The 27,727-nt window shown below is 32.9% G+C and overlaps 2 protein-coding genes across 2 annotated transcripts in view; both read left to right on the forward strand.

Moving 5' to 3' along the window:
• LOC147070671 (sortilin-related receptor-like) overlaps nucleotides 1-11,842 on the forward strand; it is a 76,978-nt gene extending 65,136 nt beyond the window's left edge. The window contains exons 21-25 of the mRNA XM_085949110.1: nucleotides 5,717-5,842; nucleotides 6,690-6,850; nucleotides 7,336-7,532; nucleotides 8,459-8,662; nucleotides 9,181-11,842. Coding sequence (XP_085805236.1) covers nucleotides 5,717-5,842; nucleotides 6,690-6,850; nucleotides 7,336-7,532; nucleotides 8,459-8,662; nucleotides 9,181-9,242 — 750 coding nt within the window. The 3' untranslated portion in view covers nucleotides 9,243-11,842. The remainder of the gene's footprint in view (nucleotides 1-5,716; nucleotides 5,843-6,689; nucleotides 6,851-7,335; nucleotides 7,533-8,458; nucleotides 8,663-9,180) is intronic.
• A 1,324-nt stretch (nucleotides 11,843-13,166) lies between these two features.
• Nucleotides 13,167-27,509, forward strand: LOC147070673 (uncharacterized). The gene is made up of 6 exons (XM_085949112.1): nucleotides 13,167-14,095; nucleotides 14,958-15,231; nucleotides 19,318-19,512; nucleotides 21,038-21,198; nucleotides 25,309-25,476; nucleotides 26,970-27,509. The coding sequence occupies exons 1-6, from the start codon at nucleotides 13,232-13,234 to the stop codon at nucleotides 27,054-27,056; spliced, it is 1,749 nt and encodes a 582-aa protein (XP_085805238.1). The 5' UTR covers nucleotides 13,167-13,231; the 3' UTR covers nucleotides 27,057-27,509.
• Nucleotides 27,510-27,727: the final 218 nt, after the last annotated feature.

Genomic DNA, 27,727 nt, shown 5'->3' on the forward strand with positions numbered 1-27,727 from the left:
GTACTCCAGTGTTCCTCTATTGTAAGACGGCGGTTTCACGTCATCAATAGGGTAACAGCGTAAAATATGTACAATTCGCTTATGGAAGTATCATACCAGTTATGAATTCGGGCGTTAGGTGTGTGGACTTGTGTGTTGGTCAGATGATCGTGATAGCCGTTGGTAAAGTTCACTATTTTACCCATTATATCTTCATTTAAAAAGTGTGTGAAAAACTCCATTTCACTTGAATTCTCATTCAAGCCTACACTTGGATTAACACCAGTGTTAAAACTGTCAAAGTCATACACAATTGGCACAAATGGTCCCGCGGTCCACGGTTGACGTGGAGCCTCTGGTGCTTCATGTCCAGAGGTGGAAGTGGAAGCCTCTCCCACATTATGGTCAACATCAGAAGGGTCGTCAATATTGTGTGGTTCTGCCAGCCCTGTTTCTCCTTCATCATCAGTTTCCATTTCATAATCGGAATCCAAGTATTCAAAGGATTCTTGGGCTTCCTCATCGGATACACTATCACGCGCAGACATTTTGATCGCAATGTACAAAAATTAACTTTAAATATTTCACTACACAATGTACCTACACGAACTTATTGTCACTATTACAAATGTATATAAAAATATATATGAAGAATCTGTGAACTCGAAATTATATTATTGAAATTTAAAATACTACTTTTACACACATTTTACACTAATTTCAATGGGTAAAATGTATGAAATCTCCAATATTATGATTAAAATAATTACACTTAATCACAGAATCGCGTATTCAAAGTAATTTTATAAAAGCCGAAACTGAATGGTATCGATAACCGTACGAAACCAGACACACACTGTTGAAATAGTATCACCGCACTATTCCAAACAAAGCCGAAGTCGGAAATGACATCACACGCCTGCGCATATTGCGCAACCAACTAGCGGAGATATTTGAATCGACAAAACTGATTATTTGTATTTTGAAGGAAGTCGATATGGGTCGAGTCTTTGCTATATTACGAACTATTTCATAATGTTTGGATGACAAAAATCAACAGATGTCAGTAGAATAATAATGAAGCAAGTTCGTAAAACAAATTTCGTCTGTTGCTTACCAAATAACGAAAATACAGCAGTAGAAACTTACTGTCACCTCTAGGCGACGCTCGCGGCTCACATATACGGCGATCACCGGCATCTTTACATAACGCGCGCGAGGAATAGGTTAAAGATGGCTAAAAGAACTAAAAGAATGCATTGGCATTGTGTTCTGATATATTCTAAAAGTTTCAAATGTCTAGCTAGTCGGGAAGTTAGTTAAAAAATCGATTGCAAGATTTGTACTGGACAAACAAACACCGGACAAACAAGAATACGAACTAATAAAAACGTTGTAAAAAAGACTGGATATTCGCAATCCAATCAACCTGTCATAACACATCTTTAACCCATTGGAGACCGAGTTTATTTTTGTACATAGAATACAAAATTGACTTCCATCAATCAAATATTAATAGCTCAAAAAGTATGTGTTGGAATCATTTGATTTTTTGAATATAAATAAAAAAAAGGATGCTCTAATATGATTTGAAAGACATAAAAGAAAAAAAATATATTTAAAGCAAGATAGGGAGGTTCAAAGTTCAATAAAAAAAAACTTTCATTTATTTTTCTTCAGAATTTTAAGTTTTGTGCTAAATAAAAAACCAATTACGTCCTAATGATTTAAAAAACTGCTTGTATTATATAGGGTAATATATTTTCTTATGATTACCCATAAAATATCTGAAAATTATTGACAAATGCCGTACTTTTCGCATTTCTAGCAATAAGTGAAATTTCGCAAATTTATTCTGAAATTTCAAAAGTTATGATTTTTTGTCCCGATCTGCATAATACAATTGATAATGTGTAACAAAGCTATTCCGTGTATTATCCTGTATCCAAAATCACTTCCAAGGTTTGTAAATATTTTCACAGATGCTAATTCTTGACGCCGATAAAAAAAAGGTCAATATCTTTGATATTTTTATTTTTGAACTGATTTTTATCTCAGACACATGAATACGTAATTTTATTCTGGGCAGGGAACTGTTTGACGAAATATTGAACTAAAGATTCAATCAACAGATGTCACAAACAGTAAATTTAAAAAAAAATTTAAAATGTTGTACTGTTTTTTTTATATGACATTTTTAACCCGATCGCCGCGGATGGGACATATGTTGTTTTTTACATAAGCTCTGATACTGGGCGGATGTCGCAACTGTTGATATCGAAAATTGAAATGTCGGTAAAGTAGGAAATACTTCACGCATAGTATTAATTTTTGTATTGAAAAATGCTCTGATTCGTGTTCGTACCGCCATATCGATAACTCTGTCAAAAATATGTTGTTTTAATTTCATAAACATCGATCTTTCGAACCCCTTCGATCTATCGAGATTCGCCGGTCCGATTGCATCAGTTCAAATCTACGCGGTATTTTTCGCGGCTGCGCAGTAGGTATACAAAATATATTTCATTCGAGTTGAGTGTGCGCCGAGTATTTACCGTGTAAAGTTGAATTCACCGCGATTTTTACATCATGTGCGGGAATACGAAAAAGACAACCAAAAAACGAAAAGAAATTTGTCGTAATATTTCTAAAAATGTACTTGAACTTGTGTTCTGGATTATGTCATTTATTACTCATGTGTCTCCCTAATCTTTCAAAGTCATAAATCGAGCTCATTATTGAAAGTCGTAAATATTTAGTAAAGATGCGTCCACACGGAATGAAAAAATATATATTATTATATTTTAGAGGATTGCAAGTTTTATAAATAAATTACGAATTACTATGAAGGAATATATAAAACGTATAAATTTTTGCTAAAAAAACACACGGGTAGGTATAAAATATAAATCATGGAATATTCACTTTTCAACTATATTACATATTATCTTCGCGTACAATTTAATGCTTATAAATTTTTAAAACCTTACCCAAAAAAAAGTTTTTATAGCACTTGGAAAAATTTACGCAATTTAAAAAATAAATATTGTTTTTTTTACAAAACATAAAATGACAATCACTAACATAACACAATGCTCAATAAAACTGAAAAGTAATCTACAAAATCCAAGTTTCACTAAAAAAAAAACAAAAAAATTATTATAATATTTTCAACCAGTGTGGACTCACCTTTACGCTTAAATTATAATGGCCCATAAAACATGTAAAATGCTGACACAATCTATGCCACGAAATAAAACTGGTGACTACTGTCCAATTTTAATGGATTTGTCATCAATAAAACTTACACTAATTAACAATAATTCATAAGTCACCAATAAAAGCTATTATTTTCAATAATTTTTATGGCATTTTTAAGTGTTTTTAACACGAGTAAAATAAAATTAGTCAGTGATTAATTGTCTTCATCGGCGCACTTGTTTTGAAGTCAAGTGCTTTGTCATCGAAAATGGCTACAGAGTTTATCCGAACAAAGCAATACAGTAGTTTTGTTAAAGTAAACACAGCTAAATTCAACACTCTATTATGTGTTTTAGTGTGGCACTTGGATCCTTATGTATCTAGGCATGATAACAGTTGTAGCCACAATTTTTAACTGCCGTATTTATTATAATACAGCGAAGAATAACATTTCGAAAAACCTACCGCGGACAGCACATCTTTTGTATGGAAACTTAACCCGATCGCCGCGGATGGGACATATGTTGTTTTCTACATAAGCTCTGATACTGGGCGGATGTCGCAACTGTTGATATCGAAAATTGAAATGTCGGTAAAGTAGGAAATACTTCACGCATAGTATTGATTTTTGTATTGAAAGATGCTCTGATTCGTGTTCGTGCCGCCATATCAATAACTTTGTCAAAAATATGTTGTTTTAATTTCATAAACATCGATCTTTCGAACCCCCTCGATCTATTGAGATTTGCCGGTACGATTGCATCAGTTCAAATCTACGCGGTATTTTTCGCGGCTGCGCAGTAGGTATACAAAATATATTTCATTCGAGTTGAGTGTGCGCCGAGTATTTACCGTGTAAAGTTGAATTCACCGCGATTTTTACATCATGTGCGGGAATACGAAAAAGACAACCAAAAAACGAAAAGAAATTTGTCGTAATATTTCTAAAAATGTACTTGAACTTGTGTTCTGGATTATGTCATTTATTACTCATGTGTCTCCCCAATTGTTTCAAAGTCATAAATCAAGCTCGTTATTGAAAGTCGTAAATATTTAGTAAAGATGCGTCCACACGGAATGAAAAAATATATATTATTATATTTTAGAGGATTGCAAGTTTTACCAATAAATTACGAATTACTATGAAGGAATATATAAAACGTATAAATTTTTGATAAAAAAACACGGGTAGGTATACAATATAATATAAAATATAAATCATGGAATATTGACTTTTCAACTATATTACATATTATCTTCGCGTACAATTTAATGCTTGTAAATTTTTAAAACCTTACCCAAAAAAAAGTTTTTGTAGCACTTGGAAAAATTTACGCAATTTAAAAAATAAATATTGTTTTTTTTACAAAACATAAAATGACAATCACTAACATAACATAATGCTCAATAAAACAGAAAAGTAATCTACAAAATCCAAGTTTCACTAAAAAAAAAATAACAAAAAAATTATTATAATATTTTCAACCAGTGTGGACTCACCTTTAACGTTTAAATTAGAATGGCCCATAAAACATGTAAAATGCTGACACAATCTATGCCACGAAATAAAACTGGGGACTACCATCCAATTTTAATGGATTTGTCATCAATAAAACTTACACTAATTAACAATAATTCATAAGTCACCAATAAAAGCTATTATTTTCAATAATTTTTATGGCATTTTTAAGTGTTTTTAACACGAGTAAAATAAAATTAGTCAGTGATTAATTGTCTTCATCGGCGCACTTGTTTTGAAGTCGAGTGTTATGTCGTCGAAAATGGCGACAGAGTTTATTGGAACAAAGCAATACGGTAGTTTTGTTAAAGTAAACACAGCTAAATTGAACACTCCATTATGTGTTTTAGTGTGGCACTTTGATCCTTATGTATCTAGGTACGATAGCTGTTGTAGCCACAATTTTTAACTGCCGTATTTATTATAATACAGCGAAGAATAACATTTCGAAAAACCGACCGCGGACAGTACATCTTTTGTATGGAAACTTTACGCGCCGATCGGGTTAACGCGCCGATCGGGTTAAAATCCAATATTTATACCGGTTGGTAAGAATCCCTGCTATCTAATATATTCACTCTGTAGCGAACTTATTTCTTAACACATTTAATACCAGAAATCTTCAATAAATGCCCTAATATACTGTAAAAAAAAACATTCCCATGTACATGTTCAAACACGAGAATTTCTCGTGTTTGGATGCCTATGGGTTAAGATCTATAGTGCAACCCTGATTTTTTGCATTTACGTTTCCTTACGTATTAATTTCCTGCAGCTTACATCTAATGTATTCAAAATTCAAATAAAATTATGTATTTCAAATAATTGCGTGGCAGTCATTGAAATGAGTATCAAGGTGCGGAATACATGTGTGCTTTTCTATTTATAGACATGTCTGCAGTCGTGTCCAGACAGACAGTGTGATACTTCAAACCTAAACATTTACATAGTCCATATTATTATAAATATTAAAATTGTATGTGCATCATTTTTCAAATTGTTAATCTTATTTTTTAGATAACCGTAACTGAGTTGACTCTGAATAAGACGTCAACAGTTCGTCTCAACCCTACAAGCAACACGAGCTTGTCACATACCTTCGTCAATATGGAGTATGGAGGGCAGTACAGCGTCTCGGTGCAGGTCAGTTATTAATTTGACATCATTTATATTATTAGCAATAACCATCGTAGCCAGTTTGGTAGAGCACTTGTGTACAGGCTCTGAAACATAAAAGAATTGATATGTTATTTTATGATAATATATTCTGAATCTGGATCCGGCGTCTATGGTGGTAATTCTGGAGCCTTGAAGAAGGCTTCGAGAGAAAGTCAACACGAAATGGTAGAAGATAGTTGGAAATGTCCATCAATAAAAATGGGTAGATACTCTTGCAAACAGCTAAGAATAGAGACAGCCTTCCAGCCTTGCACAAGGGGGGGGGGGGCTGACAGGACTCTAGCCCGGAGGTCCGGGACCGGGGGGTCGTCCTGATAAGTGAGATAATATTCATCACAAATTCTCTAATTCGAAAAAAGTCACATGCAGCGCTATTTTACATGAAGAGTATTAACATTTTAAAATGTCTAGTTCCGTGATACAATTTTTGATTATTTTATGTCGATATTTGACAACTTCATAATTCCTGAAACTCCGTTAAGAAAACGCTTTTGTAGAACGTCCCACTGCCTTTAAGCATAGCTTGGGCCCCTGCCTCAGGATGTGAGGGCCATGCTTCCAGCACTTGAAGTACTGTGCCCATCAGTAAATTTCTAATTGATAGATGCAAAACAAAAATCTGTTAATACAAACCTCGCTCATATGAAATTACATAATAGTAATACATACTTTTTTTTGATTTTGACAATAATTATATGTGAACTTACTTATATTATTTGAAAATACACACTTCATTTAATACTGAGTTTTTTGATATTTTAATTCTATTAGTAGTAGTATATTCATAGAAGTGTATGCTCTGTGTTATCAGCGTGACATTTCCGAGTCGGTGCAGTCAGTGGCTCTGGTGGCTGGTCCGCCCATCCCTCCCCCCCACCAGCTGCAACTTTGGCGCGATGTCAACGGCACCTTCGTCCTGTACTGGCAGAACATGGATCTGCCCACCAGTTTCTCACCTGGAAGCCAACACCAGTAAGCCCATGAACATTTTTACTTATATAATTTCAATATTGCACTCACCATAGATGGATTGCTTACACGATTATTATTATCATTATCGAACATACATAATTTTGAAAACACTTCTGAGAAAATAGATATATTATAACCAATAGAAAAAATCTTTTTGAAAAAAGTAAGACTTTTATTATATTATATAAAAATTATATATTTTATTTTTTATATATTATATAAAAATTACTAACCGACGTCACGAATCACTCCCAAGATATTTTAATGTTGTAGCTTCCTTGAGCTTGCTAATAATTTTTAATTAAATACTTATTTTATTCAATGAATAATTCACATGATTCAAGAATGTAACATTCTAATTATTGAACATACATAATTTTGAAATCACTTCTGAGAAAATAATGTTGTAACCTAATTGTTTTTAAATTTCATTAAGTACCTTCAGTCGATGGTATTAAATTTTTCATTGTTTCTGTCGTTTCCAGGTACCACTATGAAGTATTAGTGACAGAGAACAAAAATGAGACTGTTTCCACTGACCGAGTGGTGCAAGTGCAGTCCCCTCCTGCCGCCATCACAGGGCTGGAACCTGGCTGCCATTACTCTCTCTCCGTTCGGCTCGTCACCGACAGGGGATACAAGAGCCCGCTCAGCGAGATCAGATCTCTCAATATGCCTCTAGGTATGTCCCATCTCGAGAATTCGAATGACAGATTAACTGATAATTACTAGGTCAGGTGAGCAGTATTAGATTACTATCATCAAGACGATTGATTGCAATTAGGTCACATTAGAACATAATATAACTAACCTCTGATATTTTGAGAAAGATGGTTGAAAAATAGTGCGAAATATGCGTCTGCATCTTTGATAGCATTGTTGTAAAGTTGATAACCGTGCATTGACATCCATTTTCTATGTTTTGTTTTTAATACTGATTTGGCCGAAAACATCTTCACATGAATAGGTAGTCGAAAATGTGGTCGATATTTTAATATTTAGTAACAAAGATTGTATTTTGAGTCTAGATACGAAAGTGGCATCAAAAGAGACACAATTAGGTTTCTTTATTCTCAGATATTTAATTGCGCATTGATTAACCTGTCTTCCGTGAAGAGATTGCTTTTTTTAATGAATTTAAATATTTACCTACTTTAAATGAAATGTTATAAGCATCTCTCTCCTATAATTGGATTTCACTCAATGAACTTGTGTGAATAAAATGTTATTTTTATTTTCATAGCGACATATCTAATTTGAATGTTTTCACCTACTTGTCACAAGGCAAACACTAATAAACCTAATATAGAAATATTAACCCATAGCTTACGGGTCGCACAAAATTGTGTTTTTGCTAATTACTTTTCAAATGCAAATTAACACGTTAATTACAAAATTAATTAAAAGGGCCTGTAAGCATTGTGTTAATAGTTTTTCTTGGGCATAGGAATGTGCAAGACCTCAAATATTGATTAGGTATGTAGAATGTACAATCGCATATTTAACTCTGAAGTTGATTTGGTCAACTCAGTTATCTATTCACTCGGATACCTGTAATCCTTTGCTCCTCAATATGTCTTTCCGTACATATTATGATGTTTTCTTTAGAAAAATGGGACACAGAGGAAGACACCCACATGTCGGTGTTCATCGGCACTCCGCTGGCGATAATATCGATCGTGGCCTGCGCCGCTTTGATCGTTCTCGCGCTGAAGCATCGTCGGCTCTCGACTTCCTTCGCCCGCTTCGCGAACCCGAGATATGACTCCAGATCCGGTGCCGCCACTCTCGGAAACCATTCCGATATCATGGGTGAGTTTATTCATTGTTTGCTCTGTATTTTAACCAAATATGACACTAAAATGAAATTTTGTATATTAGAAAATATACATAATGGTTTGCTCTGGATTAACCATACTGCTAAAGGGGCTAGGGATGTCGTATCGAAAGAAAATATATCGGTATTACACAGTGACAAAGAGTGGAACAATATGTGTACTTGCCAGACCCAGGATTCGAACCTGGGACCCACGGCGCTATAGTCCAACGCTTAAGCCGCGCGGCCACCGTGGGCGTAATATATAGTGCATATTAAACTTTTTTAGTCATACATATTTGTTTTTCATGAACTAGGACTACAGTTTACAGATAACTTTCAAAAGTTTATTTATTGTATTTGACGGTAATTTTTAAATAAGGTATGATTCCTCGTTTGCCTTCAAATCTACCATAAATAATGAAGTAATTCATAAACAATAAACTTTACAATACATTATGCAATAATTATTTAGGTAATTTACTTTATAATGAAATATTATTTTATTTTCCAGATGAAGATGATGCTCCGCGCATCCGAGGATTCGCCGACGACGAGCCGTTGGTGATAGCGTGAGGAAACCAAATATAAGACGCAATTTGTTTAGCGACACGTTTCAACTAAATTGAGTCACCCATTAAAAGACTTGTACATTGATAAGGTTGTTGACGGCACACCAATTCCACTGCTAGTCTCTATGTTTATAAATATAACACCTAGTGCTTACAATCAGTCATTTGTTATTCATCACTTCTCTTCCGCACTACTGTTATTAATTTTTATCTCTTGAAGAGCAGCAACACCGTGGCATAAAGTCAAATAACATTTACGTCTCCGTATAAGAGACAAGTCTGTTAAATTCTACCCCTTGCATATAGTAAACAATAAATCTTATTTATTTTCATATCTGCTGCTTTGTGCTACGAGGCAAATATATAACTATGCACTCCTTTGACTAATAAATCAAATTTCCACTGTATAAGAGATTACAGAGTTTCGATATTGCTATCATTGTTATCATTAGATTTTTATTATCAGTGTATTTCGTGACAATCCTAGTGACATGACCGAGCGAGGGTTTATAAAAGTGAGCGTAAGTTTTTTTACTGTCAGTTTCTCCATTATCATATGTTTATAAATTCATAGCCGAAGCACTTCTAGTAGCGTTTAGTTGTCTATGACATACATGTCTTGATTATAGAGGGACCCAAAAATAGAAACAACTTAGCCTAGCTAGATTTAGAAAAACGTTTTTTTTTGTAGATTTTGTTTGACTTTAAGGCCTCAAAAAGACATGAACCATGTAACTGTTTAAATCTCAGAACGTTCGTGCTCTCTGCGCTGGATACCATTGAGCATTTCAACGAATGTCAAGTGTTCTGCTCATGTCTGACGGCAGAGAAATCGACGATTTTGTTTTATATTACAATTGAACGAATAAAACCACCTGACCATTCATACTATAACTACATAATTTGAATGTATTTTGTTTTATATATTTCTCGAATTGAATCAGTAGACAATAATGCAAATTTTATGTATTGCGTGAATAGTATAATTTTTTTCTTTTACCGAAATGCATGAAGTATAAATTCTAATAAACATTTTCTGATTTTTAAATATAAAAAACAAAAACTGTTTACATGACAGAGGTTTTTGATAAACTCTCAACTACGTAATATTATACCTTTTTTTTAATTTACCAGAACAAGAATTTCATAAATATAAGCTTTTGATAAAATGTTTTTTTATATTTCAAAAGAATTTAAATTATACTGCATACTGATCAATGAATTTAATTAAATTTAACTATTAACCATTTATCTATATCCATTTGGTTGTTTTATTTTTTTATAATCACATTATTTTATAGTTACAAGAGTTTTTTTTTTACTTTATGGCTACTAAGGAACACTTTGGATGTGAAAAAATTCTTGCCCATACCTAAGTCCTATTATTTAAATATTATTCCGATATGAATTGAAGTCTAAAACAAAATGGTCTGATATGTTATCTTTATGTTACTAGGCTTCTGTGGAATTTTAATGTGTTATGGCCATAGAAAATCTTTATTTTAATTGTATAAGAATGTTGTAGTAACTAATGATCATTGTTTTTAATGTATTGAGAATAATTAATTTTACTTAAAAGACGTCTGATTTCATATTGTGATTTAAAATTATTATTTATCAAAGGCTCATTTAAAATATCTATTATCTTAAAGAACGACATATAGATGTGGAATATAAATTGATGTTTTCTAGTAATTGGAATTGTTTTTTTTTTATAAATAACAAATATTATTATCGTAGACGAAAGGGAAATCTAGGGATATTTAGTCACTTAAATAAAACAGGCAACACTAAATAATAATAACATGTCTGACTATAAAATGCACTACCTACCTAAATGTCATACCTATTTTAATATTGTTATAAATCGGCTCCATAGAATTCCGCTTATATAATAATAACGATCCAAAGCTTTATTGAAAAAGAAATTAAAAGTTTCTATCATTAATATATTCACACCAAATGAATTTATGTTATAATCTTCCAATATATTATCATGCAAGGTGACAAGTATTTACGTATTATAATATTATATTGATACAAATTTCCTCACATCAAATAATATCTATTCGGTGATTTAAATGAAATCCAATGATTATTTAATAAGCTTCAATACCTGTCTAACGATGTAAGTCCATTTACTGTGATTAAACGCCAATTCCTATATAATATTTTTAGTGAAGTAAAAGCTCATTGTATCTCATTATTTCTTTCTTTCAAAATTTTATGGGTACATTTATTGTATTTTTGTTTTAATCTTCTATAGACAATTTACCTGACAATTTATTTAGTCGTAATAATGTTCGATTTCCATATTCTGGCACTGTATACAGTGTTGCTACTGTCTGCGGGGGATATTTTATTCCTGAAATTTTCGTCACGACAGATTGGCCAGAGTATAGAAGTAACACTGTAATAGTATATCCAAAAAAAATGCTTTTATCTGATAAATGGGAATTCAGTATTGCTTTTTTCTTCGTTTTAATTTGAAATTTGATTGATTATAAAGAATATAGGTATAGTGATATAGATACTAATGATTTAAACATGTAAACTATCCATAAGTATGATTTTAATGTAGATAATAAATATAACATGAATGAATTGTCATATTGTTTCACTACGTCTCGCATTTCCAATCACATTTTATTTATAACTATACCACATTGAAAATAAGGTTTGATAGTTCAGGCGGGTAAAAAAGAGTGGAAGGAAAGGAAAGTGAGACAAGACGATACGACTGGGGTGATATCCCCGATTGCAACCATAGACAAAACACATAGGAAGAAATTGTGTTTGGTCACCCTACTTTCACTATGATTATAAGACTATAATTTAATTTCAATCATAATGATAACTCTATGTACATCAGCGAAGCTATTCTATACACAAGGCGGCTATCGACAATAGTTTATCATATTTATGTATTGAGTGGTTAATTGTCTAAACTGTAAAAAAGTGCTCTCTTGGCCGTGTTCTTTTAAAGCGAGATATACGGTTGAGACAGTTAACTTATTGTAACAATTAACCGCCTCAATACATAAATATTGATAACGTGATAATATTTATCACTTTAGCTGTCGATAGCCACCTTGTGTATTAAATAGATCCACAGAGAGTTTTTGATCCTATTTTGCTGAAAGTGAATTAAGTACAAATCTATATGTCAGGTTTTGGAGCAACTTCACCTCGATGCGGAGTGTTTGGGATTCACGATTGTACTCGGTCATGACTTAAGAAGTAACGAGGAGATAAGAGAACGCACCAAGCAGCCTCTCATCACGCTAAGAGTGAAGAAGCAATGTTGGATCTGGCTCGGCCACGTTCTGCGGTGCCAGAAGAGAACTTCAACCTGGCTTGCCTGTTCTTCAAGCCAACTGAATTCCGATGCTGGTTTGATCTGGAACAATGCAAAAAGACTGACGAGCGACAGGGCTTCTTGGAGGCACCTCGTGGTGTCCATATGCTCCAACTAAAGGGCGGATATGCTAGGCCCAATTCTCACTTTTCTATTCATTTCAGAAACCTGTTTAACAAATAAAGTCATAATTACATTTACAATAAGGTCAAAACCAGCTCTCAAGACCAAAATTATTATGACAAAATAATATAATATATTTAATGTAAAACACGTCTATTGGCAGGATAATTATCGTCCATATTTATATTTTTCAAATGAAATTTAAAAAATGTTAAAAAAAACTTTTCTGAAATCCAAAGCAACTATTAATTTTTTAAAACATAAATTGAATATTATTCTTGTGCGGTGGTTCAATGTCAAAAACTAAAACATGCATCGCATAATATTATACATTTGGCATTATTAAATTCTGGGGATAACTGGTTTTTACAGCCTGGCATTATAGAATAGAATAGCAAATTGTCTATGGTACTTGGCAGTACTTGGAATTATCTATGCTTGGAATTTGGATTGATAGCTGTCAAATCGTGTACGAATGTTATGTTTGATCATCTACGTAATTCTCGTATGTTATGCGGCCTAATATAAACATAAATATGGATTTGGAAATAAAATCAAAATGCAGAACTTGTCTACACAAACAGCCGAACATGATTTCATTATTTGAAAGCCAAAGTTCGGTATCCTTACGCGATAAAATTATGTGCTTCGCCAAAGTCAGCGTCACCGAAGACGGTGGTCCGACGCACATGTGCAATTTGTGTTTTAAAGAACTAGGAGCTGCTCTAAATTTTAGAGAAAAGTGTGAAGTATCGGATAAGAAAATTAGATCCATTTTACAACAGATTCAAGGAAAAAATGATATACCGAACGGCAGTAGTTCTGAATTTTTAGACACGTCTTGCGCGCAAACTTTAAACGCTATAAAAGAAGAATCGAACAACGAAAACAGCTGTGACTTTTTCGACAGTTCTCTAGATTTCACGATCGAAATTTTAGACGATTTGAAAATAGAATACGAAACAGAAGAACACGAAAATCTGTCAAAATCTCTTAAACATTCTCAAATACAAAAAAGCGCGCCATTAGAGAACAATTTGAAAAATAATTATGCCCAAAATGTCGCCGAATATGAAAATTCTATTCTGCCGAGGAAGAGCAAACGGAAAAAGTTGAGACATGGCGATGCGGAGAGACCTACGAAAAATCCTAAAAAGAGAGGCAGAAAACCGAAACTTTTAAAGAATATCGAATACGATTGTAAGATCGAAGGAGACTTAATGAAGGTCTTGAATAAAGATTTGAAATGTAGCATTTGTAAAAAATCCTTCCCTGATACGAAGACGTTAAAGAATCATATAAAAGTTCACAGCAAAACTCGGGACCATACTTGCGATCAATGTGGCAAACAATTCAAATATAGAGATAATTTAAAGGTACATAATATAGCATGATTTTTATAGTAGGTAATGTATTCTACCATTTAACTTTATATGAGAGTTTAAAGAAAAATCTATTAATGTCTATCGGTTGAATCACTTCCTAAAATTGTGTTCTTTCTTTGATGTTTTGAGCTCGTTGAAGAGTCCATCCTCAAGAGAATAATATGCGGTGTCAACCCAAAAATTTAATACGATCACAAACAATCGTAAAAGTCTCGTAGTAAGTAAGGCGACCCTCGTAAGGCAGTGGCAAGGGGTGGAGATAGGTTGTTAAGATTCAACATAAATAGTGCACGCGAAACTTTGTCAGTCATACTTATTATTGTTTTCATTGAACTAAGAATACAATTTGCAGATGGTGCTGGTTAGTTTTTAAAATTCAATGAAACCCTACCAAACCAAACCATAGTAGTTAAGATGTGCTATGGGTGATCCGACAAAAATAGTGCACACTTTTTCAGTCATACTTTGTTTTCATTGAATTAATAATACATATTATTACAGATGGTATTGGTTAGGTTTTTTAAATTCATTAAGCCCTGCCTAAACCACCAAACCATAATCGATAAAAATATTCTTCTATCTATAAAATACATTAAATTATGTATAGTTTAAAGTCATAATTTTAGATATTTTATAGATAAATGAATATTTTTTGACAATTAATTATATACGATGGCTTGAATTAGGTAGGGTATAATTGAATTTTAAAAATGAACATACTAAAATTAAAAAAACATCTGACGGAGAAAGCTGTAAGTTGGCACATTAATAATGTGGATGATATGGTATATTCATTTTACAGTTTCGTATACAACATGGCACACAATTTATCGTGATTAATTCCCAATTTCAGGTCCACGTGATGACTCACACTGGCGAAAAACCATTTCAGTGTGACCTGTGTGACAAAAGCTTCAGCAAGAAAGACAACCTGGCCATCCACCGGAAGCGGCACCTCAAGGAGCGCAACTACAGCTGCGACCAGTGCGGCTCTGCCTACTACACCAGCTACGAGCTCAAGACGCACATGCGTGTGCACACGGGAGAAAAGCCTCATGTCTGCACGCTCTGTGGGAAGCGATTCACCGCCAAAAACAATCTCTACATTCATCAGAGAAGTCACACGGGTAATGGCGTTAACTGTTCTTATAGAATCCTAAAAAAAAGCTGGACGAAATGAGATTCAAACTCATATTTTTCCCTGTACCAATCACCAGTAGCGAAGGGTGGAGATAGGCTGTTAATATATAATAATATTGTGCACACCTTTTCATTTATACTTATTTGTTTTCGTTGGATTAAGAACACAATTACATATTATTATACATATTTTTGGTTCACTTTTTTAAATTCATTAAGCCCTGCCTAAACCAAACTATAAAAGATAAAAAATATTATTCTATCTATATAACATTCAAACTCACGTATGGTTTAATTGCATAATTTTAGATATTTTATAGATGGATTAGTATTATTTAACTATTATCTATTATGGCTTGGTGTCGAAAGGTTTAATTTAATTTTAAAAACTAACCAACACCATCTATAAATTCGTGGGTCGGGATGTGAAGTCAGATAAGTCACAAATTGTCATTTTGAGATATAGCAAAAACAAACTTCAAAAAATTCCCCACATTCCCCTAATTATAGTTATGTTTTTTTATGAGTAACAAATCAAAGTACATGTAATTGGCTTTTAATTATATGTCCTATAAGTATGCTAACTATTTTGTTTCATTAAAATTTAATTGGTTTAAAAAAAAGGGAATTCACTTATCTGGATTTGCACAAAAAATGATTGACTTACCTTACTACGCACAAAGTAATATTATTATTTTTTCATGTAAATCCGACTAATATTAGCAATAAAACACACATTTTATACATAAATCTTATCGGTTTATTGAACAAAATATTATATAAATTTAAAATTAGAATTTTTATAACTTATTTTTACTTTAATGTTATTTAAGTAGTGAAAAGGCACACACACCTGAATATTATAAAGGTTCATCGTTATCATTAAACTTCAGTACGGATTTCTTCAATTGTATCAGGTTAAATATCCCTGACTGTCTCAGATGTCTCAAGTGACTCATAAAATTCTCTATAATAAGGTGAAATGTATGGAAGTAAGTCTATCAAATCTTTCGTCTTGTCTCGTCTTATATATGAAATTTGTTAAAATGCAGTCGTCTCGTCGAGAGTTCTTTTAAATTTCACTATTCCCGGTTCGTGTTTGTTGAATTAAAGCCACTTAACATCTCTCCAAACAAACTTATTCCCATATGTGTCTATACGATACGAGTAGTTAAAACAATCTGCACGAGTTATTTCAGTGACTTGAAAAGGATTTTTCTTTGCAGTCTCGCATATTGATTTGGCCCAATCATGAGGATGTTCGATCGTTCCACCAAAATGTCTTTTTCTTCTTCTCAATTATGCGATGGTCACTATCGCACTCCATATGTGTGTGGCCAGGGACTAAAATTTTTTAATCAATTTTGTTTCAAGTCTCAGAATGTTTCACTGCTATCATGCACATTACAGCTACGTGGCTATTTTTATTTTGACCCGCACATCTATCGGAATACATGATCACATGCTTAATATTATCATGTATCCCCTTGGTTAAGTATTTGAACAGGCATGCAGCGATATCGTTAGCTTCTCTATTAGCAAGAGCTCATGGCATACAAAGCAATATCCCTGGTTATTATCACAATCATGCACTGTCAAAATGTCGTTTGTAAAAAGCCAGGGAACTTTCAACAACCGGTGTGGGCATACATTGCTGCATGTCAAATGTTACAATTTGGCAAGAGGAATCTTGCAAGTACTCTTTATCACAACTCTTAGCTGAATATGCAAAGTCAGCTTCGTCATGATATGGTGCTCTTTCAATTCCTCACGATTTTTATTTCTTTCTTCATCATCGGTGGAATTCTTAATTTGTATATATGTACATAAGTTTATCGCATTTTTGGCAAGTATCCTTATTTAGCCGTTTGAATGTTAAGTTCATGCCATGGAATATTTCTGCGTATAAACGAATATTGATGGGATTACAGCTAATACTCTTCAAATATTGAGAATACATCACAGTTATTGTCAAATGTGGCGGTAAGTATTTTCTGACAGTCACATATGTGTCTTTGCTATTTGCCTATCTTGTTCGCTATCTTTGTTTTTAGGGATATTTTTCCTCTTGCATCTTCTTGAATGAGTATACCGGAAGCAGTCGCACGTTTTTTTTTCAAAACATGTCCAAAAAAGTTGTGACTTTCACGTAATGTTTTTAATGTACAACCTTTACAAATTGGTTTCCGTAAACAACAGTCAAGTAATATTGAACTGTTACTTGGCGAAAATGATGTTTTCCTGGTTCGCTTTGTCTGATACGACTTTTTTCCATATTCATAACTTTCATTATAGGTACCTACATTGTAACTTTTGCCAGTAATTCGTGCAACTTCTTTATCATTTCTGGAGGCTTTTGTATCATTCTTTAAGTTACGTTTTTGGTGATTATTTCTTCTGAATCGAGAACGAGGGTCATAGCTTAAAACAATGTTGTGATGTGTAATCGTGGAAGCATTATTTAAGCATGAAGGGTGTGGTTCTTCAATGTTGGTAAATTAAACTAATAATTCTTGAATATTAAAATCAGGATGTTTTATGCTACCATATGAATCGTCAACATACTAATAATACACACACTTATTTATATAAGTCATAATTTATTAAAATATGACTATTTTACTAACGTTCTGTTGCTATTTTTTTTTCAAAATTTCTCAAAATATCTTAAAAAATTCGTTAGATTCACCAAGATCATGATGGAGTAGGTATGACATTTGAAGATAAGCCAACCATGAGTAGTAAGGTGAGTCACACAAAACGTTGACTTATCTGACTACTCATGTGACTTAACTGTGTACACACCCCGTAAAATAAAAAATATGTTTTGACTGAAAATGCATCTCGCTAATGGTGAGACGTACGACTTATCTGACTACACAGAACGAAAGATTATTTTTTTTTTAGTATAGTGGCATTCATATCTCATTTTTGCTGTTTTGTGACTTACCTGACTACACATCCCGACCCACGAATTGTAGTCTTATTTCAATGAAAACAAATAATTATGACTGACAACGTTTAGTGTGCCACCATTTATGTCAGATCTTGACAGCCTACCTCCACCCTTCGCCACTGCCAATTACAGTCGTGAAACAATCACAAAAACATCCAGGGTTAGAAAAAGTACATATTGTGACCTCTCCGAGACTCAAACCTGGAATATCTGGTGTGAAAAGGCTAGTGTCTTATACATTGGCTGAGTGAGTGCTCTTATTGATTTAACTATCGGTCCATCTTATGATTCATGCTAATAATTCTTTTATAATCTAATTCTTTGTTCTGTACTCAAACACAACTTTTAGCTTCTTGAAATCACTGACAGTTAAGCGCAAAATATATTATGGTGCATGATGCGGACTATCACGTGACATCACAGTAAGCTGAAGCTTCGGGATAAAGTGTGTAATGTCGTTTTTCTTAGTATTTACACTTGGACTGATGCTCCCATCCCATAGCATATTTTGAACCTTTAAACGAACATTGTCAGTTGGAAAAATCTGCCGAAATCACCAAATCAACGATGAGATCACATCACGTTGAACCGCACTGCATCGACACCTGCATGACGTTTTGTAATGTTTTTATCATATTCCACATTTTTGATTCATGTCATAATCATGTTTTTTTGTTTTTAGTGGTTGGCAATATGTATTTTCTATAAGAATATTGTCTATTTATGGTCTGCAGGTTGGGTTCTGTTCACAATATTATCTATGGATATAATATCGCAAGTAATTTTAACATACGCACACGTAGAAGCTGTTAAAATTAGCATGAATAATTAATAATAATTCAAAATACAATACATTAGAGTTGGCACATTATAATTGAATTTAGAGAGGTAGTGATCGTTCAAAATATTCTGCAAAATGACGAAACCATAGACTAAATTTGTCGCAAAGATAGCGTGGCAGTGACGTGAAAGCATCTCAATTTGATTACAACTTTATTGTCCTCGTCTCTGATCCGTAGTACAGTTATTTCACTTTTTTCAGTTTCACTTTCATATATTCAGACTTCGTCTGGTAGAATGGGTTTTCTCCACCGTCTTTGTTTTACATTGATTTCAGGCGAGAAGCCGCACATATGCAGCGTTTGCGGAAAACAGTTCACATCCAAGAACATTCTGTCAATTCATTCAAGAATTCATACGGGGGAAAAACCATATATTTGTTCGGTGTGTGGTAAGCGATTCACTGCCAACAAATTAGCCGTTCATATGAGGACTCATACTGGGGAAAAACCACATGTCTGCCCATTGTGTGGTAAGTAAAAACAAACTAATCTATTCGAGTACACCATACAAAATTTAATATTATAACCTGTTTTAATAGTTAGTTGCTGGTGTGAAAGAGAGGAAGGATTCAGCCTGCTAGTTGAATACTTAAACAGAAACAAACCATTTATCTCTGTAGCCTTGATAACGGTTTCGCAACCGAAATAGCTATCGACATTTATATAATTTATATTATCATTTTGTTAAGTGAACAGTTTTTATACATTTCTTATTTGTTCGCAGGCAAATTTATGTACCAGTGGCGAAGGGTGGACTGTTACGATCAAAAATAAATAGTGCACACTAAACTTTGTCAGTCAAACGTATTTGTTTTCATTGAACTAAGACTGCAGTGTGTAGATAGTGTTTGTTAGTTTTTAAAATTCAATTAAACCCTGCCTAATCCCAGCCATAGTAGATACTAGTCAAAAAAATATTCATTTATCTAGACCAGGGGCGGGCAAACTTTTTGGATGGAGGGCCAAATTCAAGAATTCAAAATAAGCGGCGGGCCGCAAGTAAAATACCATTTTTAGATATACACTATTTATTATCACGAAAAATAAACATTACAAAAAAAATAATGAGAAGAATGAAACTGTTGTACATTTTTTTAAATTTAGGTGTTAATTTTGTAGTTGATATTGTTTAAAATCAAAGCTCAAAACTGCTAGTAAATGGGCATCGGAGATATTTGATCGTAAAGAATTTTTATTGAGGTTCATGATCGAAAATGTTTGTTCACATATATAGGTTGATCCAAAAATAACGAACATTTTTCTTGTATACCTACTCTTTAAGTTGGTCGAATTTGTCTGAATTAAGGGCATTGTAAAATTTGGAGATTTCTTCACGACGATGCAATTCTCTTAAATTAGTGTCACACTGCAGATTAATAATCTCAAGTTGTAGCTCTGTCGATACACTATCAATATCTATTGAAATCGATGTTCAACGTAGAAAATCGTGGTTACATAGTGTGAGACGAGACGCAAGGAATACGTACTGAGATAATACATTTACGAAACAACAAATTCTTCAAATTATGATCTATTGTCAATATTTTTTTAAAAATTATAAAAAAGTTATTCGTAATCACAAGTACAATTATCGATGGCGGGCCGCGAAAAAATACCCGGCGGGCCACATGCGGCCCGCGGGCTGCAGTTTGCCCTCCCCTGATCTAGACCATACATTTTTATAGATGGGAGAATATTTTTTATCAATTACGATTTGTTTTAGGCAGGGAGGGCTTAATGAATTTAAAAAAACTAATCAACACCATCTGTAGTATGTATGTATTTTTAATTTAATGAAAACAAATAAGTATGACTGAAAAAGTGTACACTATTGTTGTCGGATCGCCCATAGCGTACCTAAATTATCTACAAATTGTGTTCTTCGTTCAATGAAAACAAATAAATATCACTGGCAAAGTTTAGTGTGCAACAGCCTATGTCCACCCTTCGTCACTGGTTTGTACTATGTTTAATGCTTGTTATTTTATGCTATAGGTAAGCAATTCTCGGCCACGAATGTGCTGGTCATCCACATGCGACGACACACCGGAGAAAAACCATACAAATGTAAAATGTGTGGTCAGACGTACGGCCACACACAGTCTCTCAATAAGCACATGCGAAAGCAGCACAAGATTGTCACCAATGCCAATCAGGTAACAGGAATAATTACTACACAATCAATTAAGGCAGGGTTTGTGAATCTGTGGCCTTTTGAATGGATCCAAATCTTGCAAAATAAATCCTTTTTTCTTATTAATGTCTGTTCAATTTTTACGGTCCAATGCATAGACAAACTTAGTTACTTAAGTAGCCTTAAGGCCTATGGGTTCATTCGTAAGAATCAAATTTAAATTTGATGTAAGAGCCACAACAAAATAGCAATATGCGGAGCGCGCATAAAAAAACAAACAGTGTCTCTGGGAGTAGATACGAAATCAGAGGTTTTAAAAGTGTTGAATTAATAATATTTTTTTTCCTAACAAATTTTATAAACATTTTTGTGGTAGGTAGAATAAATTATAAGAATAAAAATAGTAGACCTCCAAATAAGAACCTCATATTATTGATATGCTGAATTTGTGAAGTGACACCTTTTCTTGAACCTATCATATTGTGGGTTCAAATTCAAATATTTTTCAAAAAAAAATCTAATACTTATGTATGTTTCTGAGGTGTTTCAAATTGGTATATTATTTATATATATCGGTGTGTATGAATACAAAAGTTATTCATTTTTTCATGAGCTCACATTACAAATTATAAGTTTAAAACATTCACAAGATGCATAAAAGATTTCTGTTATTATTGCGTTTTTATTGAATTATAAAAACATGACTCATAAAAGAAAGCAATTCAATGAATATTTACAACTTTTTACAATTTTTTTTAAATTTATTACGCAACAATCAAGATTTAAGAAACCATTATTATAATAACGTGTATTTGACGGCAGTACGTTTTGGTCACCGCGGAGGATTTCGGAACATTAGTGTGTATAGAAAATTAATAATTGGTTCTTTAATTAGTGTACAGGCTTAACGGTATGTAATGTATTAGAATAACTATTATAAATTATTATTTTTTATTATTTTTTATTTTTTTTTCTTTTTTTTTCTTTTCTATTGATAGCATCTAATATAATTATGATATTGAGGGTTTCTTATATCCATCGACCGTGTTAGTCTAGGATCAATGAGTTCAGGCAATATACAATTCATATAAATCTTGTCAGTTGTGATGTAAAGAGTAATATTGTTTTTATTATTCAATGAACTAGGTTCTTACCTCAATATATTTTTTACTTGTGTTAAATAATTACTAATAAATGCCTAAGGTGATTCCATTCAATTCAACTCGGCATTAAATATATTAAATTCTAATGGATTTAAGTTTTGTACTATTTCATTTGAGTCGTTTTATGCGATCCTGGTTTCGCCTTTCGACATCGTCAGGCACTATGCGCACTCATCAAATACACACTGACAACGAAAGCAGCTAATTCTCACTTAACAATAAATTAATACAATAAAGTAAGGTAAAAACTTTAACACCTACCTATTAAGTCAAAGTGCACAATGAAAAATTTAACAAACAATTAATTATGAATAGTTGAATTGTGGCAGTATGAAAAAAAAAGATTTTACCACAAACCATCTGAAAAATACATACATCATAAAACATATACGTGATTTTCTGCCCCAAAACACTTATTTTATTATTATTTTGACGATTAGGAAAATTATGACACATGTTTCAGTGGCCATTACTATGACAGCATTCGAAAACGTATTTTACTTTAAATTTTCTACAAATTTACTATTTGTGACATAAACCACTTAAGATCGATAATAAATAGACCTTGAAAAATAATATTATTTTGTTTCTATTGATAATGCCAATAAACATACTCCTGGATACGTCCCTTTGAAAATAACAAAACATGGCGACCCAGGTACATAAAAACTGTATTAAGTACATGCAAAGTTTTTCAAATCGTTTAAAGCCCAACCAAGTAGGTATTTATCAAAATAATTAAAGTCCACCTATATTTTATCTAAACTGCTCAAGTCCAAAATATTTTTTTTTATAAATGTTGCACCGAACGAATACCTTTAGGACTTCTTTGTAGACACCGTGGTTATAAGATTCAATTATCTTACAATATCTCACATGCTGCAACCATTTGTATTACAAGATAATAAATAATATAATATAACTACATTTTTCTCAGTTTGACATTCACTGGTATTTTATGATGTTTGATTTGTCAACACAAATTATAACACCTGGTCTACGTCATGTGGTCTTGCCAATTTGATTGTTACTGCAATGCGAGTAAAGGTCATTTTTCTATGAGTTAAAATACTGTAAAAAAAAGACGTCCTCACCGTTGAAATTTAGAAGCCTACTAAGGTTAGAAATGAGAAATTAGAAAAACTATATGGATTAATCGATCAAATGGTCTCTTTTTGTTAATTTTGCAAAATAATTATTTATCTAAATTGTCTGAAAATAGGATAAATACATGAAAACGTACGACGTGTTTTGGTAATATAGCGTCACTAATTGTACCGAATTTATAGGGTTTTATTTATTTTTTCATTGTTAATTATTATTTATAGTATTACGGAAATGTTATATTATAATAAAAAAATATTTTTATTGTGCAGTATATATTATTTTGTGAGAAAAAATCATTCAAAATTGGCTGATGTATACTAAAACTAAAATGGCTTTAAAATCTTTATTTTTCTGAAATTAAAAAAAGTACGTGAGTTAATCAATGAAATGTATTGTTTTACCCATTTCTTTCATACAATATATACCTGCAAAACTATTATTAAGTTCAAAAATTCACTGTGGCGTGACAGTCGTTTTGGCCAATTTCGAAAACAGGACCGACTATTTGTCATTTATTTTAAAAAGTAAAGCGAATCAGAAAATTTTAATGACACAAAAAGTGTTATTTGAATATTATTTATTAGATTTTAAATAAATAAAGTGTTTATTATGTGTCAATTCGTGTTAAACGTCCTTGCCATTTCCACGATTCTGAGAAGACAGGAAAAAACGGGTCCAATGGCCTTAAGCAATGCTTTTACGCTGCCTACTGCCTGCGACTTAGTGGAAGTAAAAAAAAAACAAGTGACATGTTTATTATTCTTATTAGAACAACTTAGTTAAGGCCAACTTAGGCCCAGATGCATTTATAATGTTGGTGTTACGATAAAGCGAAATAGCATCGAAAGCCATGCATATGTCAAAATGGAAGTACAGATTATGTGAAAATTTTAATTGACATTGTAACAATTGTTTTTTTAATTAAAATTGTCGCCATATTTTTTTAATTGTCCGATGATTATTAAAATATTTTTTAATTGATATGCATACAATCGTAAAAGTATAAAAACTGCACATTATAGATTAAAAAATAATAAATTAATATTGATTGTTTATCAAGTCACACCTACAGTGCTTTCCATCATTCATAATTTCTTTTTGACATGACAATTTAAGATGGCGTCTGTTGACTTCAATTGGTGTCAACATAGTAACGACAGATGAATAATATAATAAGACATTTAAAACTGTCAGCCTTTTGTGTTTGCAGAGATAATTGGTACGCAAATTAATTATGCTTTGTTAGAAACAACTTAATGACAATAAAAAGTGTTCTACATATTTATTTGATTGTTGTCAGGTTTGTTGAACTCTTTGTCGATAGTGGCGCCACATGTTCATGCATCTATCGCGAGCGGATACCGCTATATACAACTTGCGCGCACACATTCTTTGTTCATTAAACACTATTTACCTGAGTAACGCCTGATTAGTGTTATTCAGGTATAATGAACATCCAGTCGAACTTAGTTATTACGATCACCGAAATAGCGAGATCTCGGATGTAATGAGGAAATATTCGTTGACATTTTAGTTTATGATTTTCTCCATACATTTATTCACTTTTATAACGAGTTACTTCTCGGATATACCGAGCAAAATTGTTAATGTGTTGATCGTTTAAAAACAACATTTTCGACCCTAAGCAATAAAATCCGACCGGGCAGTTAACTAGACCGATGCCGCCGGGATCGGATTAGACCGTGGATTGGGCGAATGACTAACAACTATTCTTCATAAAGAAAGTTTGTTAATACGATCTCCACTCCGAGGAGGCCTATATATACTTCTGATTGAACATGGCTAACGTCTTAATTTTTTATTTATCATTACTCATGTACATAACATGTCTCCTATTGCAGATGCATATGCAGCAAATAAACGAAGCTCACCAGGCGAGGCTGGAGGGAAAATCAATCACAAACACGCCGCCAAAAGAATCTCTGTTAGTCAGTGACAATTCTTCAAGATCTCCTTCAAAAAAGGTCACTTTACAACCATCCACCGAGCATTTTGTTGACAGAACTAATGTAAGTGAATTTTTTACTGCATATCTCTATATACCTGGTTTAATGTAATTTAGTTTTATATGTACATTGAATGAACGTGTTATGCGTGACAAAAAAACGGCATTTGGGAGGCTGGAAGACAAATGAAGGCCTGGTCGACATCGTATAAAATAGAGGGATTGTGTCGAGATGGATTTATAGACTTTGAGCGTCATAAACTGAAGGGAAGATATTGGAGCTTAATCATAGTGATATATAACGTCATTAGCTGAAAACCACTTGGTACTAATCAGCTGACAACCTCATTTCATTGGTGGCATATTGACTAATACCAATAGGCAGACTAATGAACGGCCCTGCGCGTCTATTCTATACAAAAGGCGGCTAGTGGCGGCTGTATTAAGGCATTATAATTTATTGTTACAATAAGTTAGCCGTCTAAACTGTTTATCTCACTCTAAAATTTAACAAGAGGTGTTGTTAAAATTGTAAACATGTCATTGCTATTGTAGCGTGTGGTAAAACAAATATAATGTACTATGTACTAGCCACTCGGTATTTGATAGATCGCAGGGAACTATAAATTAAGGGCATGCATTAGTTGAGGCACGGTCTAAAAAGATCGTTGCTAGGCGATGCGCGGACTGCGGATCGCGGGTGCAAATGACACCTGTCAAACGAAATATTATTTTTCATATAAATCCAACATACGTTAATTTTATGTTCTGTTTATTGTTCTATTAGTAACAATAATAATATATTCATTCACATGTTTTCTTTTTAAAGTAAATGGGTAACGTTTTTAGTCATCTTTACACGATTTTAGAATTACTTGACCCGTCGCCATCACGCAGCAAAGTGACGTGCTTCTGACTCGAGATTCTCTCAGTGAATGGCAGCGAGTCCAAAATTTCGTCGCGCCTACAGTTGGAAATTATTTGGCGTTTCACTGATGCGTCACCTTAAGGCGGCTACTGTAACATAATTATTTGTCAAAACATTATCTTGCATCTCAAGTCTCAATATGTTAAATTGATTTACTCTATCTCGGTCTAAAAGTTAACACAGCCAAGAGAGTGGCTGTTAAAATACATATAGTACTTTTTGACAGTTCAGACAGTTAACTTATTGTAATAATTAACCGCCTCAATACATATGATAAACTACCCTCGATAGCAGCCTTGTGTATAGAATAGATGCGCAGATTGCCTTACGAACTGCCAAAAATTGTGTATGCGTCAAACCTATACGAATTTAGCTAAAAGCCTATCTTATTTGGTAAATCAATGACCTCCAATCATTACAATTCAAATAATCATTACATTCAAGCTATTACAATCACTCGAAGATAACAAGCCACCTGACCTGTTATTATTTTGAAGAGAGAAATGAAAGCCTACTTTATTTTTGTGCTTATAAAGCAGTTTTTATTCCTCTTGTAAAATGTCAATTATGTCACATTGGAGGTTTTAAAAGATCAACAGCAATATATATACTGTTGTTTTGAATTTCAGGAACCGAATCAACCAATAGACAATTTGCCTCCGGCAACTGAACACATTCAATCTAGTCTATCACAGGAGCTGTTGAAGATTACCTGATTTATCCTGCAAACTTTAGAGATGAGACTGACAATGTTATTGTAAATAAATAATATAATATACCAACTCGTAAGGTACTTTACCTACTAGTTCGATAAATTGAAATTTATGTATTTTAATGTGTAAAACTATGGGGTTTCATGGGGTAAGATTATGAACACCCAACGTATCTGCAGTTTTATTTGATTTTGGAATGATTGTATTGTTCAATACATTTTACACCTGAGAGGTTTATAATAGTAGGTATTTTACAAAACGTACGGCTGTCGTAAAATCTTTTCCTGGTCGCTTTAATTTAACATTATGAAGTATCTCAGTAATATATATAATTAATTACTCGGAAAGACAGCTTCTCAATCTGTATTTGTTGATTTTTGCAATAATTTATTGGAATATGCAATGTCTAAGGGTATTTATTAAAATGTTTTCAAAATAAAATTTATTTATAATATGTATTATTTTTATCATTACTTCTGATGGTACCTACAGTGAACAGTACCATATTTATTTCAGATATGTACCTAAAATGTCAATGGGACAATGCGGCACCAACACCATCTGTAATATGTATTCTTATTTCAACAAAAACAAATAACTATGACTGAAAAAGTGTGCAATATTTTTGTAGGATCTCCCATTGCATACCTAAACTATTATGATTTGATTTAGGC

The sequence above is a fragment of the Rhyacophila brunnea genome, unplaced genomic scaffold (assembly GCF_057557595.1).
Source record: "Rhyacophila brunnea isolate RB1 unplaced genomic scaffold, BYU_Rbru_1.0 scaffold_21, whole genome shotgun sequence".
Classification (NCBI taxonomy): Eukaryota; Metazoa; Arthropoda; class Insecta; order Trichoptera; family Rhyacophilidae; genus Rhyacophila; species Rhyacophila brunnea.

Excerpts from the sequence above, each read along its gene's own strand:
- LOC147070673 (XM_085949112.1), top strand. The coding sequence starts at position 13,232 with ATGCGGCCTAATATAAACATAAATATGGATTTGGAAATAAAATCAAAA. Across the intron at positions 14,096-14,957 it reads AATATAGAGATAATTTAAAG|GTCCACGTGATGACTCACAC; the intron begins GTACATAATATA and ends TCCCAATTTCAG. Across the intron at positions 15,232-19,317 it reads TCATCAGAGAAGTCACACGG|GCGAGAAGCCGCACATATGC; the intron begins GTAATGGCGTTA and ends CATTGATTTCAG.